Source organism: Crocodylus porosus, unplaced genomic scaffold (assembly GCF_001723895.1).
Source record: "Crocodylus porosus isolate Cpor-Errol unplaced genomic scaffold, CroPor_comp1, whole genome shotgun sequence".
NCBI classification, from domain to species: Eukaryota; Metazoa; Chordata; order Crocodylia; family Crocodylidae; genus Crocodylus; species Crocodylus porosus.
The window spans coordinates 4,329,854-4,344,780 of NW_017728934.1; the positions used below are offsets into that span (position 1 = coordinate 4,329,854).

General features: G+C 46.1%; 1 protein-coding gene across 1 annotated transcript; it reads right to left on the reverse strand.

Annotated features, from left to right (window-relative positions):
* Positions 1-407: 407 nt before the first annotated feature.
* Positions 408-8,357, reverse strand: MYOG (myogenin). The gene is made up of 3 exons (XM_019546195.1): positions 7,834-8,357; positions 3,478-3,559; positions 408-1,184 (listed from the first exon to the last, which is right to left on the reverse strand). The coding sequence occupies exons 1-3, from the start codon at positions 8,311-8,313 to the stop codon at positions 1,063-1,065; spliced, it is 684 nt and encodes a 227-aa protein (XP_019401740.1). The 5' UTR covers positions 8,314-8,357; the 3' UTR covers positions 408-1,062.
* Between the last annotated feature and the right edge of the window lie 6,570 nt (positions 8,358-14,927).

Below are 14,927 nucleotides of genomic sequence, written 5' to 3' on the forward strand. Positions count from 1 at the left end.
TGGGCTAAGTAGAACAATTCCTGTCCCAAAGAGCCTCAGCTTGGAGAGTACTTTGAAGACACACGATGCTGTCAGTTAACAGGTCCCTAGCAGTAACAGCAGCTTGGAATAAGGAAACAGAGGGGGTGGGGGAGCAAGAAGAGTTATAAGGCAGAATAAAAGTGAAATGTTCTTCTGTGCAGCACAGATCTACATTAGGACCTCATCCAACTCCTACAGAAGTTTTAATGGGAAATACCATCAAATTAACTCAACCCTCATCTCTGACTGTGTCTTGTAAACAGCTATGTTCACTCTCAGCACTCTCAGCTGATGCAGATCCAGATGTGACAAGAAGGAGCCAGCACCAGTACTGAGGCACACACAGGAGAAACAGCAGCCCTTCAACAGTAAGCCTGCAAACAGTCTCAAACGAATATGCCTTTATTTAAAAAAATCCAAATAATTTAACAAAAATAAAAAGGCAACTCCACACAGCGCTCAGTAGAAAAGACCTCAATGGCAGCATTTACATGGCTTGCATGCCTGCAAAACGCCAACCAGAAAAGGAAGTTGGTCAAACAGCATCTTAAAAAAAACACACACGCACACAAACATTGGCCCCCAAGGAAACAAACTTCCACAAAAAAGGGAACAAAACACAAACCCCACGCTGGAATCCTTCCTTATTACAAGGAAGTTGTGTCGCTTCTCCCTCCCCCCCCTTAAGTACTGTTCACAATAAATCATAACAAAATGCTTTGATCAGTAAATTCTGGTCTGGTTTTCAGAAGGGCTGGGAACCCACCACTTCCACTGAAGCCACAGGGGCCCAGCACCCCTGAAAATCATGCCACTAGCTCGTATATTAATATACAGGGTTCATTTGAACTAGCTGGTTTATCCTTTGTCTCTTAGCTGACCCAGTGGAACACTTTTCAATGATTAGGAAATTGGATCAGTGACTTCAGTCGATGACTGAATAGATAAATAAATGCATTTCCCAATGTCTGAAGAGTTCTTTTGTCACATTTCCACTTTCATGCCAGCTGGTAAACACTGAAGAGCCCAAGGCTTCCAGGCTCAGTTTTGAACCCTCTCCTCTTGGAACGTGACAGCCACATCCTCCACAGCAATGCTTTCAACGATTGAAGATAGGGAATGAAGGTTGCGATCTTCAGAGGAGTCATCGTTTAACAAATGATCTGCAAAGAAAAAGCAAGAGACAGAAACTGTTAAAAAGTGGCTTTAGAGCCCAAACTGCCAGTGGCAGCGTTTGGTGGGAAGACCAAGAAAATGGGCTTGGACAACAGAGCCTGTTTGGAAAAACAATATTTCAGAGCCAGGGAAAGATGATTGTCCAGAAAAGATTTGTTCTGAACATTAACATATTTTTAGCCATGGTACATCATGAAAGACTGGTACTTAGGGTATTACTGCCCCAACTAGAAATCTAAATGAACTCAGGCACTCTGTCCCACTCTGTTCAAATCCTAAAAATTTGTTGTGAACCTGGTAAAACACTGTCATCTTGTCTTGCCTTCTGTAATGGAGTCACAAAAAAGCAGGGAAGAGGACCTGCCCATCTTCTGCATTATCTCAAGGAGCCAGCAGAGTGTACTAGGATTGCACCTAGGTGCCTAAATCCACTTACTTACCTAACAGGTGAGATAGAATCTGAGTAAAACTTGCCTGGCTTCATTGGCCTGCCAGGAGAGGTCATAAGAGCTTCCTCCTGACAAATTCAGAGGACAGGGAGACATTCAAGTCGATAGTAACAACATAAGCAGTTCCTGTTTCCACTTACAATGCCTTTCACAAGGAAGGGGGATGTCAGAGAGGCGGAAACCACCCTCATCAAGTAGTGTGCACCATCTCTTGAAGGTCTTAAGAATGATTAAGGACCTAGAAAAGACTGGGGCTGTTCATTTTTCAGAGTTAGGGAAGAGGGAATATGATAACAGTGTACAGAAGAATGAATGATTAACTTCTAGCTGTTCTTCTTGTAATATAAGGGTGCATTCAATGAAGCTGAAAGGTAGAACCTGAAAATGGATCATAGGAAAAATGTTGTTTGTGAACTGCACGGTTGGCCTGTGGAACTCACTGCCACAACATCTCTGCTTAGCAGGAGTCACAAAAGAAGAAGAAATGTATGTAGGTAAGAAGGCTATCGAAAGTTGGAATAGTAGCCTAAGAAGGGCTTGAGGGCATGACTTTGTGGGTTATAAAGAAACTGCCCATGAGGACATCTTGTTCTGTAGTTGCCTGCTGCTGCAGCTCGCATGCTGACATTACTAGTGCCAGAGCCAGGGCGCTAGGCTAGATGGACCCGTGGTCTAGTCAGCCCAGCAGTTCCTAAATCCTACAGTCTTCTCTCATTAGAGATTGCTCAACCACCATCTGTCTTCACATTCAACACTGAACAGTATGACATTGCTGACATGGGGAAGAGTCCTTTGGGAGGTTTGGCTGGTTGGAAATTTCTCTCCAAGTTTTTTACCAATGGAAAAATCAGCTTTTAATTAATTAGATTTTCTTTTCCATGGAAAGTGGCTGAGGTTTTTTTCTGTGCAGTTGTTACGATTTTTATTGGAAAAATCCAGCCTCTGCCTGAAACACATTAATGGAATATGCTTTCTGAACAGCTTTTTAGTTAGTTGCTTGGTTTTTAGGATGTTGTCTTTCAAAAGTCAACATTTTCCCTGAACTAAGACCTGTGGGGTCTCATCTCTCAGGAATAAACAACAAAACTCAATGAGGCAGTAAGAGCAAGCAAGTCTTTGCCCTTCCCTAAAAAGCAGTCCTAGAGAGGAACTTACCTAAAGCCCCGGACAGCACCCTCATAAGAGTCTTTGCTTCCATGTATAGGGAATCCAGTGATTCCCTCATCCGCACACCACTCCTCTATCCTTCCCCACTCTTCCCATGAGTGATGCTGCACCACGTTTTGGAAGTGGCAGGTTGCCCATCTGCAGTGCCTCAGGAAAACTAGAAATGCTGCCATTTTAACTCTGTATTCAGGCCAACATTTGGGGGTCTGTAGAAACCTTAGGTGTCTCTAGGGCAAAGAGCTATTGGGCATGGCATATGTAAGTCGAGGAGCCATCCTCCGGGCCCTACTGCTGCACGATGGATGGGAGACTGTTGGCTGCTCCTGGCTCAGAAAATACAGGCGTGTTGATCTGGCTGCTGGACACCCTGTGATGGGTCTGGAGTGGGCCTGAGGACAGCTGGACCATACAAAGAACCAGGCAAGGTGAAGGGGAGGCTGGGCCCACTGAGATGAGAAAAGGCTGGGGGAAGGACGGGGCAATAGGGAGGGAGCAAAGCCTTTTGACAGTATTACAGAGCTTTGTCCTGATGGTTCAGAGGATTGTCCTCGTGGTTCTGCGATGCTTCTCTGAGCTGAACTCTGCACCCTTCATCCCTGCCTTGGGCTTTATGTTTTAAGAAATCTTAAGACTGAGGCCAGCCCGGGATATGTGCTTTGCTTACCCCCAGGGTTACTGCTGAACTCCAGCTGGGTGCTCCACTCTGGGCTGCAGGAGGCACTGTTGGACCCGCACTCACTGGCCACCTGTAATTAGGAGAAGACCATTAAAGCTACCGTATTTTCCCACGTACCACCCACTTCCACAATAAGACACACTCCTTGTTTTGGGAAGACAGAATGAAGGGGAAAAAATGAAGACACAAGAGTTTTCCAGGTATGGTCACAGGGAGCAGGTGCAGAGTTTCCTCTTCAGCTCACTTGCCCTCCTTTTCCTGCTCAAGCAAAAGTTATAGTTTTGACCCTCTCACAGCCTCTGCCAAATTAGGAGCAAGAATCAAGAGGAAATAAATGGACAGCCGAAAACCGACCGCTCTCAGAAGCACGAGAGAGGACACAGCAAAGGTTGTGAGTCTCCATCAAACTGGGAAGATGCCATCCATCTCCACTGCCTTGCAGCATCCCTCCAAAATCACAGCAAACTCTAGCAAGTGTCTCTGTGCTCTTGGTCACCCAGGGAGAAGCTTTTCCTCTCTCATACCCGCGCATGGGGTGAAGGCTCCTTTCGCCTCCTCTCCAAAACCAGAACTGTGGGAACCACACAGAAAACCAGAAGGAGCTGGAGCTAAATGGTTCCCTTGGCATCAAATGGGGCTTTTGTTCCATTTGATCCCCCCTCACAGAGTTACTCCATTCAAAGCGGTTGTAGCTGTGTCAGTGCTATGTGCTGGAGACGCTGAAAATGCCATTGACGGGCACCTCAGACCGCATTTCTCAACCGGAGGAGTGTGATGCCTTTCTCTTTCCCAGGGTCACAAAAGCAATCAGGAGCATGGCCTGGGGTTGAAAATGTTACTACAGTCCACTCTAAACCATAGGACTTTGCTTCCCCAGTCTCCGCATACCCTTACACTTGAAGGTCAAGTACAGTCTGCCAACCTCTCTAAATGATTGCACAGCTATGTGTGCATTGATATATTGTTTATTCCCATATAATAAATGTAAGTAGATATGAATGTATTTTTTTACTTCAAACAGAAAGGGTTGCCAAAGTTCAGAAAAATGGCTGTAGGGAGAATAATACATAAATGCTCGTAGCTTGCAATAAAATCCGTGCAGGATGTCCACACCATTCCTCTTTCCAAATCCGCTAAGTACCTTGAATTAAGTGGCAATCAGTTGCTTCCACATAACAATATCTGGTGTAGAGATATATTTTGTCATATCTCATACAGATTAAAGAAGGGACAGAATCAGAGTGAAAAACTGTGGTCAAAACTACTCCCCGCCCTTTGCAAAAAATGTTCATATTTGAATTGATTAAAGGTGCCTCCTTATCTATTCTATTGTTTTAGCCAAAAGGCTGAGGGGAGGGGAATAAAATTGTTGTTTGGGGGAGCTTTTTCAAGTCCCTATTTTTTTATTCTAGAAATGTTTCACTGCAAAAGTGACCTTCAGTTTCATTTTGTAAAAATATTAAAAAAGCCCGTCCCCAAAACAAAATGAAATGTTTCATTTCAGCTCTGATAAAATCTTTGGTACCATCCCAAACTCAATTTTTGTAACTACTCTTTTTTCAGGAAAAAATGAACATGTTCGATTTCGGGTTAATGCAAATCAATTCTTCTCTATGTGATTGTCCAGTATGGCCATCAAACCAAAAATAGGAATATATTTGCATAGGTCTAGATATCATCACACAGTGTACAAAATCATAGGGCATTTTAAAGCCTGATTTGGCAACTTACATTCTGAGACACTCTTTGCTGCAACAAGAGATGTGATTTTCCATTGAGATACTAAACCAGAGACCGTTATCTCAGTGGAAATCCCAACGGAAACAAGACACTGTTATTTGCACTTCTGTCCAGCTGGCTAAGCTAAACCCCAAGTGGCCAAAATATAAGGTTGATCTCAACTATCTTATACAGAGATTTAAAACTACCTGTTGTATGGTTTCATTATGATTATACTTCAAGGTAGCAAGCTAGCTGTCTTAATATAGGGAAACAAATATCTATTTTTGCAGAAAAGATATCATAATCGTGACTTCATTTAAAGTTCTTCCAAAGTTATTTAGCAGAATTAAGATAGGTCATTTAATCGAGCTAGGATTTCATTTGGCACTGTGTGGTACTGAGGTGATTGGCATTGTACCAGTGAACTTAGGCAAACCACAGATGTGCTCTATTCTCCCAGAAATGGGTTCAGTTGAAAAATAATATGTATTCTTTAAGGAATGGATCATTCATGGATTTAGTAGTTTGTATTGGGGGGGTAGCTAAATTGTTTAATTTCATTTTTAGTAAAAATTCTGGTTTTATTTTTTTCCATTTTAACTTTCATTTTCGACGAATTGGGGTTATTTGTCTGCATGATTGTTTTAATCTGTGTGAAAATGAGCAGAAAAGGAAAATATGAAGAGAAATGCAAAACGAAAATTGTCAGTTTGCGGCCCAGCAATACACAGTTGTACTTTTGATTTCTTTGACGGAAAAACCCCAGAAAGTTTTAACGGACATGACTTCTTTACCAACATTTTTAGATATGCTTAATATTTAAATTAAACACTTCTGATGACTACTACCCAGGAGCGTGAGGAGGAGGAGGCTTAGGGAAGGTTAAACAAATTAAAAATAGTTAGTAGCCCTGAGGTTCTGCAAGTAGAATTGGCTGATTCACTTTGTCCTTTTGGTGAGCAGGTTACATTAACTCAGTTGCATAGGCACCAACAGGACAAAACTAATGCAAATAAATTTATCCCACTCAAGCCTATTTTCACAACTTTGTTCCTTCATCTTTGCTTCATCTGGTTGTTCAGCTGTGGAGCCTTTTAATTGTTTCTCATGTTTTCTGTATAATGAAAGGTAGCAAATCAAGAAAGTGGAAGCAGTTTGCACCCAGATCTGTGCCTCTGGCAGTAAAAAGTACAGGGAATGGGCAGTGAAGGGTTCTTCCAGAGAAGAGCTGAGCCCCTCGGCTCCTGCAGAGAGCTGCTGACGGGAGGGTGCTGAACACTTCTCAAGATGGGGCCTGGAACACAGTTCAGTTTTTTGTTTCCTAAAACATGCAAGGCATCACCTAAATCTTGCAATGATGACAAATCTCATGATTTTATTGCGAGTCCTATGATATCTGGTGTTTAACTTAAGTCCCCAGCGTCAAATGAATGCAGAAGAATCTCCACTTTTCTGTGTTTAAAGTACATGCTCCACTTTCATTGTTCCGGACACAACCATGACCTGCTTCAGAAACCAGAGAGCAGACCAAAAAAACCTGGAATTATCATTTAAAAGAAAGAAAATCTTATGATTTTTAGAGTCAAGCTCATGGTTTTAGGGGACCCAACTCATGATTTCTGAATGGTTGGGGTTAGCAAGAGTGATTTGGAAATGCCTGTTTGGACCCAGATACCCTTGTGCAAGATATTCAATAAGACAAATGTCCACAACAGGTGGCCCTGCTCCCAGACGCGCCCAACGTCCTTTTGCACTCTCCTTTGCTTGCCTCTCAAGTACCATCTGCATCAACTCGTTAGCTTTCAAGATGGCATGGACAGTTGTTCTTTGCATGCCCAAGTCAATCTGTGAGTCCAGCAGAGGGAAATGACTCTGCTATTGCCTAGAGGGTTTAGCAGCCAGCCATTATGATCCAAGACAGGCACCAAGAAGACAGGATCAGTAGATTCACCAGCACCCTCCAGCTGCTGTGTGCCACTCCAGCCATGCTTTAGCTGCATGCAAACCTATTTTTTCATTGCCAGAGCTGCACAAAGTAGCAAGCACGTGTTGGGAATCTGGCCTGGTATGTCTACATGCAGGGACATACATAGTGGGGTACACACAATATTCCAGTGCCTTTCCAACCTATTGCCTCTTTTCTGGGTGATGCCATCTCGGCAGGGGCTGCACTTGGTTACGTTTCAAACTTCTGCAGCAGGGACAAATGAAGCACTGTCCCCTGCAAGGTAGGATGTCTGGAGAGTCCTCTTGGCTTGCTCATAGGCATTGCTAGAAGGGATTTGGAGTGTTCCTGTGAAACAGGTTAAAAGTTTGGCCAAGTATGCTAGGCTGAAGGACTAGAAACCTTTGCACCAGTGCTGCTTCCAGTCCTGGACGGTGTGTCTGTTTTGCCAGCCTACTTTCAGATGTCACCGGTCTCTGCCATTGTCACCTCTCTCCCATCTGCTCCTGAACTAGGGGAGGTGCGTGGCTATAAATGGCACTCACGGTGCCTGTGAGAAACAGTGGTCTCACTGCTCCTGGTCCCTAGGGATAGGTGCTGGCTAGGAGAGCAGTGCTGTCTCAGGGTCAGGGCTCAGGGAAGCAATGCCATCCCCTGGGTGGGCAGTGGTCACTTACCCCTGGCTGGGAGGTGGTGCTGCGGTAGCGTAGGTCCCTCTGCTCCCGCTCCTGCTGGTTCAGGGTGCTGAGCAGGCTCTGCAGGCGCTCAATGTACTGTATGGCGCTGCGCAGGATCTCCACCTTGGGCAGCCGCTGGTTGGGGTTCAGTAAAGTGCTCCGTTTCAGGGCTTCAAAGGCCTCATTCACTTTTTTTAACCTCCGCTTCTCCCGTAGGGTGGCAGCGCGGCGCCTGTCAATGGAAACCGTTTTCCTCTTGCAGAGCTTGCATGCCCAGGGCAGGCACTGGCCAGGACAGTGCTCAGATGTGGGAGAGCCCTTCTCCTCCAGCCCTGCCCTGCTCTCCGGGCATAGCCCCATGCCAGGCCGCTCTTGGTACACTGCCTGTTCGTAGCCCTGCAAGCGGGAGCTCAAGTAGTTTTCACCATCGTAAAATCTCTGGTCTGGAAAGAAATAAGCATTGGTCTCAAAGAGCTCCATGGGCAAGTGGCTCGTGGGGGAGCAGCCTCCTTGGAGTGTGCAGCTCGGTGGCGGCTGCTCTGTCTCCTCGCACCAACTGTTTGGTGGCATTTAAATCCTGGCGCTGGCATTAAATCACAGAGATAAATATAGAAAACCTAAAGGAAACCTGAGCCTGCTCTAAGCTGCTGCCTCACATCAAAACTTGTCCATCTGATTTCATGAGCTCTCCCTGCGGGGATTAGGCTGCCTGGGCCTGCACTTTGTCTAAGGGGGGGACGGGGGAGCTGGCATGTGCTGGAGAGCAGCTCAGCCACCCCACAAACAACGGCCTCATTTGATTCCTTCTCACTGCTTCTCAATGTGGCGGTATTGATGCTCAGGCTGCTGCGGGGCTGGCAGCTCCTTGCTGCATTCCTGCATCATCTGCTCCTTTCAGTTACTGCTCCGGGCCAGAGCCAGGGCCTCCCAGTGTGTCCCAGAGCTAGGAAGGAAGAGCCCAAAGCTCTGCTCAAGAGGGAAAAAGGCAAGCTCAGCTTCTTCTCCTGGCTGGAACGGGCACTGCAGGTGCCCCTCTCACACCTCCCCACACCCACTCTATCCTTCACCTCGCCACCTGTGCCCATCACGGCAACCCCGCTCTGCTCCTCATCTGATAGCCACTCTTTCCCATCCCCGCGCTGTGCCTAGTACCCCGCAGCCACTCTGCTCTTCCCTTTACACCTGCTGTTCCTCACCGCACTGCCTGGCACCTTACGGCCCATCTGCTCCTCGTGCCCACTCTGCCTGTCCCCTCACTTCCATGCCAGTGGCCTCACAGCTACTCTACCCTTCATTCACGTTGTGCCTGTCTTGGACCTCATCTCACTCATTCCCCCCCCGCACCTCTTCTACCTCTCAAACTTTGCCCCTTGCCTTCCCTGCTTTGCCCCTGGCTTCATGCTTACTGTCCATCTACACTCCCCCTGCTACAGCCCTGCTTTGCGCCATCCATCACCTCACCTGCCCCTCACTCTCTAGCAGGCTGCTCAGTGTGCCCCTCACACCACCAGCCCATGCCTGCCACCTCACCCTGCTCTACGTCTCACTTTGTGCCTCTGCTGTCCCACTTCACTGCCTTCCCGGGCTCTGCCAGTCCATTTACCTGGTCTTCCTCAGACCCACGGCTATGTCTGACTGATCAGATCAGTTACTCTCTTGACTTGAGGCCTGGTCCGGCATTCCTGGCACACCGAGGAGTCCCAGTGCCACTGGAAGGTGTAGAAGAAATGTGAGGGGAGAATAAAGCTGCTTTGTACCAAAAGTTGCACCCTGCCTATGCCCCAAATCCCACTCTGAGCATCCCCTTTCATCGTCACCAGCCTTCTGGTGCTCCTACCCCTCTCCTTCCTGTCCTGGTACTGCTGCCCATTGCTCCTCACGCACACCCATCCATCCCTCCAATCCAGCCCATCTACAGTATCTACTATCACACTGAGAAAGGTGTGCCTATATGCTCCCCCACCTCTATTCCCCTCCTTTAATCCTGTCTTCTTTCCTCCCAGTTCTTTTGCTTTTGGCTTCCCTGTATGCTTTATCTCTGTTCCTGCTGTCCTTGAAGAGGTCCCTGACAACCCCAATTTCTTCTCTTGTCTTACTTTTGCCTGTAGCAACACCCTTTCTTCCCCCCCAGTTTGGCAGCCTGGGCATTCTCCTGGCAAGTAAAAGAAGTCAGTTCAACCTGCCTCAGGGTGTGTTGGGCCTGGAGCCTGTCTCCTACTTAATAGACGATGATACCTGACAAAATGATCATCAGCTGTACTGTGCTTGTGCTTCAGAACCACAGTTTCACCCTCAAGACCATCGATGGACAGGAACGCTGCCCTAGAAGTATTAAGAATGTCATCCCGCAAAGCTCAGTACTTTCTCCACTGATTTTCAACATGTACATTGTTGACCTGCCTGACACCCAGTCCAAAAAGTATGGCTATACTGTCGACCTGGCTCTCACCAAATCAAGGAAACAATGGGAAGTTACTGGATCCACTTTGACACCAGATATGAGCACCCTTGCTGACTACTACAAATGGCGTCTCCAGCTCAGACTCGCTAAAACAGTTGCAGCCACCTTCCACCTAAATCACAGCAACTGAAGAAAGAAATCAAAGTCAAGATTGATGACCAGACACTTAAACATTGTCACATCATCACTTATTTAGGAGTCAAGCTGGACTTTACCTTACCTACTGCCACCATCTGGAAGAGGTCCAGGGTAAGGTTAATGGCAGAGGAGCTCCTGCTGGCATCCATCACCTTGCTGGCTCCATCTGGGGTGCAAGTTTCCAAACACTTTGCACCTTTACTTTGGCACTTGTGTATGCTCCTGCTGAGTACTCTGCACCAGTATGAGGCTTGAGCATGCACACCAAGTTAATGAATTCCACCCTTACCAGTGTCATGAGGACCATCACCGGATGCCTTATACCAACTCCAGTTGACTGCTTGCCAGTCCTCTCAGGCAGTCCTTCGACATCAGAAGGCAAGCTGGTACCCCCGCCTTAGGCCTCAAAGCCCAAGATCCGGAGCATGCTTTGCACTCCAGCTTACACTCAGCCACAACCCAGAAACCCAACTACCCCCTGAAGACTCAGAATCCATTTTCCACTCAGGCCAATAAGCTCATCGAATCTGCAGATGGCATATCACCTACAGCACGGACCTCCCATCAGTGGAGCAGGAAATACACAGCACAAGAACTGCAGCTAAAAAACTTCATCCCCTTAGGATGGGAGGTGCCCTGCAGAGCCCGGACTGTCTTAACCATCTCAGAACAGGTGTTGGATGGTTTGAGGTGAGCATGCGCTCTTGGGGCCTCTCCAACAACACTGGCTGAAGCTGTGGTGCTCAAGCTCAGATGGCCAACCACATCATCTGTGAATGCCTTTACGGCCCTCCTTTGGGTGCCCAAGGTCTTATTGACATTGACCATTATACTTGTTGCTGGCTTTCTGGCCCTTGTACTTTTGATGCATGAGTGTAGCGACAACTACAGAAGGGATTCGGACACGGACATGCATCTCTTTCAAAATGGACGCACTGAGCGTATAATTGTTTACAAAGTCTAAATTCATTCTTGCCTAAGTGCTAGAATACGTAGAACGGTGATAAAATTATGTGATGACTTCACATAAACCTATTCTTTTAGGTAGGACAGTGTTGAAACACAAGTTAAAGAAAAGGCACTTGCATTCTACCATCTGTATCCCTTTATGAATGTGGGCCACGCTGTACATAGTATTGCTCAGTAAAGATGAAAGGCAACATAGACACTGTAGGGCTTTGAACGGCACATTCCAGTGACTGAAGATGCTGTCCTGGATTACAAACATAACCATTTCCTTCAACAGTGCTTAGAGCCTTTCCTCTTCTCTACAAACTCATGAAACTTTGTAGATATCCATTAATGAAGCTTTGGTATTCCCTGATGAGGGACCTATTGTCCCACATTGCAAACAGGGAAACTGAGGCACGGAGCAAAAAAATAACTTGGCCAAGCCCACATTGTGAAGTAATGGCAGTGCCAGGATTAATCTGGCAGTCCTTGCTCCTGGCTTCTGTACTTTGCCTACTAGACCTCATCTCTCCATCTTTGTATTTAATTTAGATACCATTTTTATTCCAGGAGGAACATAAAAAAATGCTGACCATATTCTCCTATTCAGGGAAAGCCAGTCCAAAGCTTCAGGCCAAATACCAGCAGAGGGATCGGTCAATGGAAAGAATGTCAGCAAAGGGAAGGGCAAAATGTGACAATATTTTCCTTCCCCAAAACCCCCTCCCTGTGGGAGGAACTTGCTGTTTAACATTCATTTCTTAACCCACATACTTAAACTCCCGGTGACTTCAGGCACATCTCTAGCATTTTTAGAATCTACTGTTAGTACAGTCTGAAATCAAAGCCTCTTGCAGTTTATCTCTAAGGACTGGCCCCTTTCCAAGTCTCCCATTCATCAGCAACCACTGGAAAAGTGGCACCTATTCAACTTCTAAAAGGAGTGAGAGTGTCATCCGTGGGAGGATGTTACTCTTGGGATCCTGGCCCTTTCCAGTCCAATCCTGGCATTCTTCTTTCCCCACCAGCACATATGCTATGTCATCACCAGAGACAAAGATCACAGTAGGTCCCCACAGGCTCTCAGGTCCAACTTGCAAAGCCCTCATGACAAAGAGATGTACACGCTAGCAAACCACTGGGAGAACCACTGTGGTGAAGTTTGAACTTCATAGTCTGAGCAACTCTGTCATCAGTGTCAGATCTGTGGCTACTGGCTAGCAGGGTTAAGGACAGTAAGAAAAAAATCTTTAAGTATATCAGGAACAAAAGAAATCCAAGCAATTATATCACACCTTTACTAGATGGAAGTACTACCATTCACATTAATGATTCAGACGAGATGTGGTCAGTAAACGTTTCTGTCCAAAGACTGGAGAGAAATTAGAAGATGTGTTCTGACCTTACACCTACAATGAAGTACTCGTTAGTCTAACATTAATTAGGTAAGATGTTAAACAAAGTTAAACAATTTTAATTTTCAGGATCAGATAACTGATGCCCCAGAGTTTTAAAAGAGTTGGCCTAGGAAGGCATAAATATGTTTATATATTGTAATAGAGGCCCCTAATCCCTGTTACTTTGAGAGAGAGAGAGAGATGACTGAGGGTTGCCTGGGAGAAAACAGGCATCTGAGAGGGGAAAAAAGAGTAGTAGCTCTATGGAAAATGAGTGTTGTAAAAAAACCATGATTTCTTTTTAAATGAGATTACAAGTTTGGTTGTTTAGAAATGGTGCTGATATAATATACTTAGATTTCTAACAGGTGTATAACACATTTCTGCACAACATGCTGGTTAAATTTAGTACTATCCGAAATCAACCTATCGCACAGACTCAAAACTGGCTAACTAATAGGATTCCACAAGTTATTCTCAATGGGGAATCATCCTCCTCCAGTTCGTTGTGAAGTCTAGAAGGGATCTATTCCTGACCCAATTTTGTTATATCATTATTTATTAACCTGAAAAAAAACCATGAAAATGTTCATGGTAAATTGATGTCACTGTAACTACTGTAGTACAATTGATGCAACAGCTGGCGCTGCCCCAGGCATTGCAGCCACCCTGGGTGTGGAGCTGCCTTGCTACATGTCTGCTGGTTGCAAGAATCCCTAAATTAAACTCTCAGACCCAAGTCATGTCTTTCCCTGGTCCTGGGAGCAAGATGGTTGCTACACTCGTTCTATATGACAATTTATGCTCTGCCCCTCTCTTTATCTGCCTCCCTCTGTGAGAGAGCAGTGAGGGAGCTTGCTCTGTCACTTCTCTACTTCAGTCTCCCCATTCCAGCAAGGGATGGCAGGTTAATCTCTGCTTCTCCATTTACACCTCCTGAATTGTGCCTGGCAGCAGTATGGGATACAGAATGTGCTCTAATTGGAAGTCATCTTCATCTCTAGCAAGAAGGGCTGAGATCCACAACTACATCATCCTAAATGTTTCAGAATTTTTCTGAAAACCATAGGCAAATTTATACCCTATATAGAGTGATTTCTGCCCCCCCCCTTCTCCTGCCCAAGATAACAGGTCTGACTAACCTCTTTAGTGCTAAGCTGGAAATCCTGTGGATCTGTGGACTGGAATGCTGCAGAACACCCTCCTTTAGGGCTAGGGCAGACATTCAAAATGCCTGAGCCTGGTTAAATCTTTGCAGGTTAGCCTAACCTGGCTAGGCTAAATCAGTTTGTAACCCAGGCAGACAACCCAGAAATGCAGGGACATGTCTGCAGTGGCTCAAACTAGAAGCTGAGAGGTGCTAGAGCAGCCCTCCTTTTCCTTGTACAGTGCTGAGCTAGGGGGGGCATGGGCAGGCCCTGGTAGGACACTGATTATTCACACCCCACAGCTGCCCAGCAAGGAATGTTTATCACCCTTAACTCAGTGGTTATCAACTCATTATGAAAACAAAGCCTCTCTCCATTAATTAATGAAGCTCTTCTTAAACAGCTCTTCCAAGGAAGGGCATTAAGCTACCTGTTGATTAGCTCCAAAAAGCCTGTCTGCCTGTCCCACAGCACAGACGTTAGCCAGCGTGTGGTCTGCTAAGTAATGCTGAGGTGTCTGCATAGGACAGAGGGGAGTGGGGAATAATCTCTACTTAGCAGGGAGAAACCATGCAGATACTCTGTGCCTGCAAGTCTGTGCCAAGCTCCAGCCAGGGAGCAGAGGGGAGGGGCCAGCCCTGCAGTGGAACAGAGAGCCCCACCCAGCCCAGAGAGCATGCTGGCATTCGGGGGGGGGGGGAGTCTGGTTTATCTTAAACCAGCAAGGGGTCTGAGACAGACATTGCATAAGCCAGTTTGAGCCAAATCATTTAAGTCTGATACTACAGTCAACCAGGTTTATCTCAAACCAGTTTCAGCCATTTTCAAACTGGTTTACGTGCACCGAACAGCTGTTCTGTTACAAATTTAAACCTGTTTCTGATCACTTAAACCGGTTTATGTGTAATGTCTGTCCCTAGCCCTGATGCCCTATAAGATATCAGTGCTGTATAAATAGAGTGGGATGCTGGCAGGGAGAGGGCACAGCCAGGGCAACCT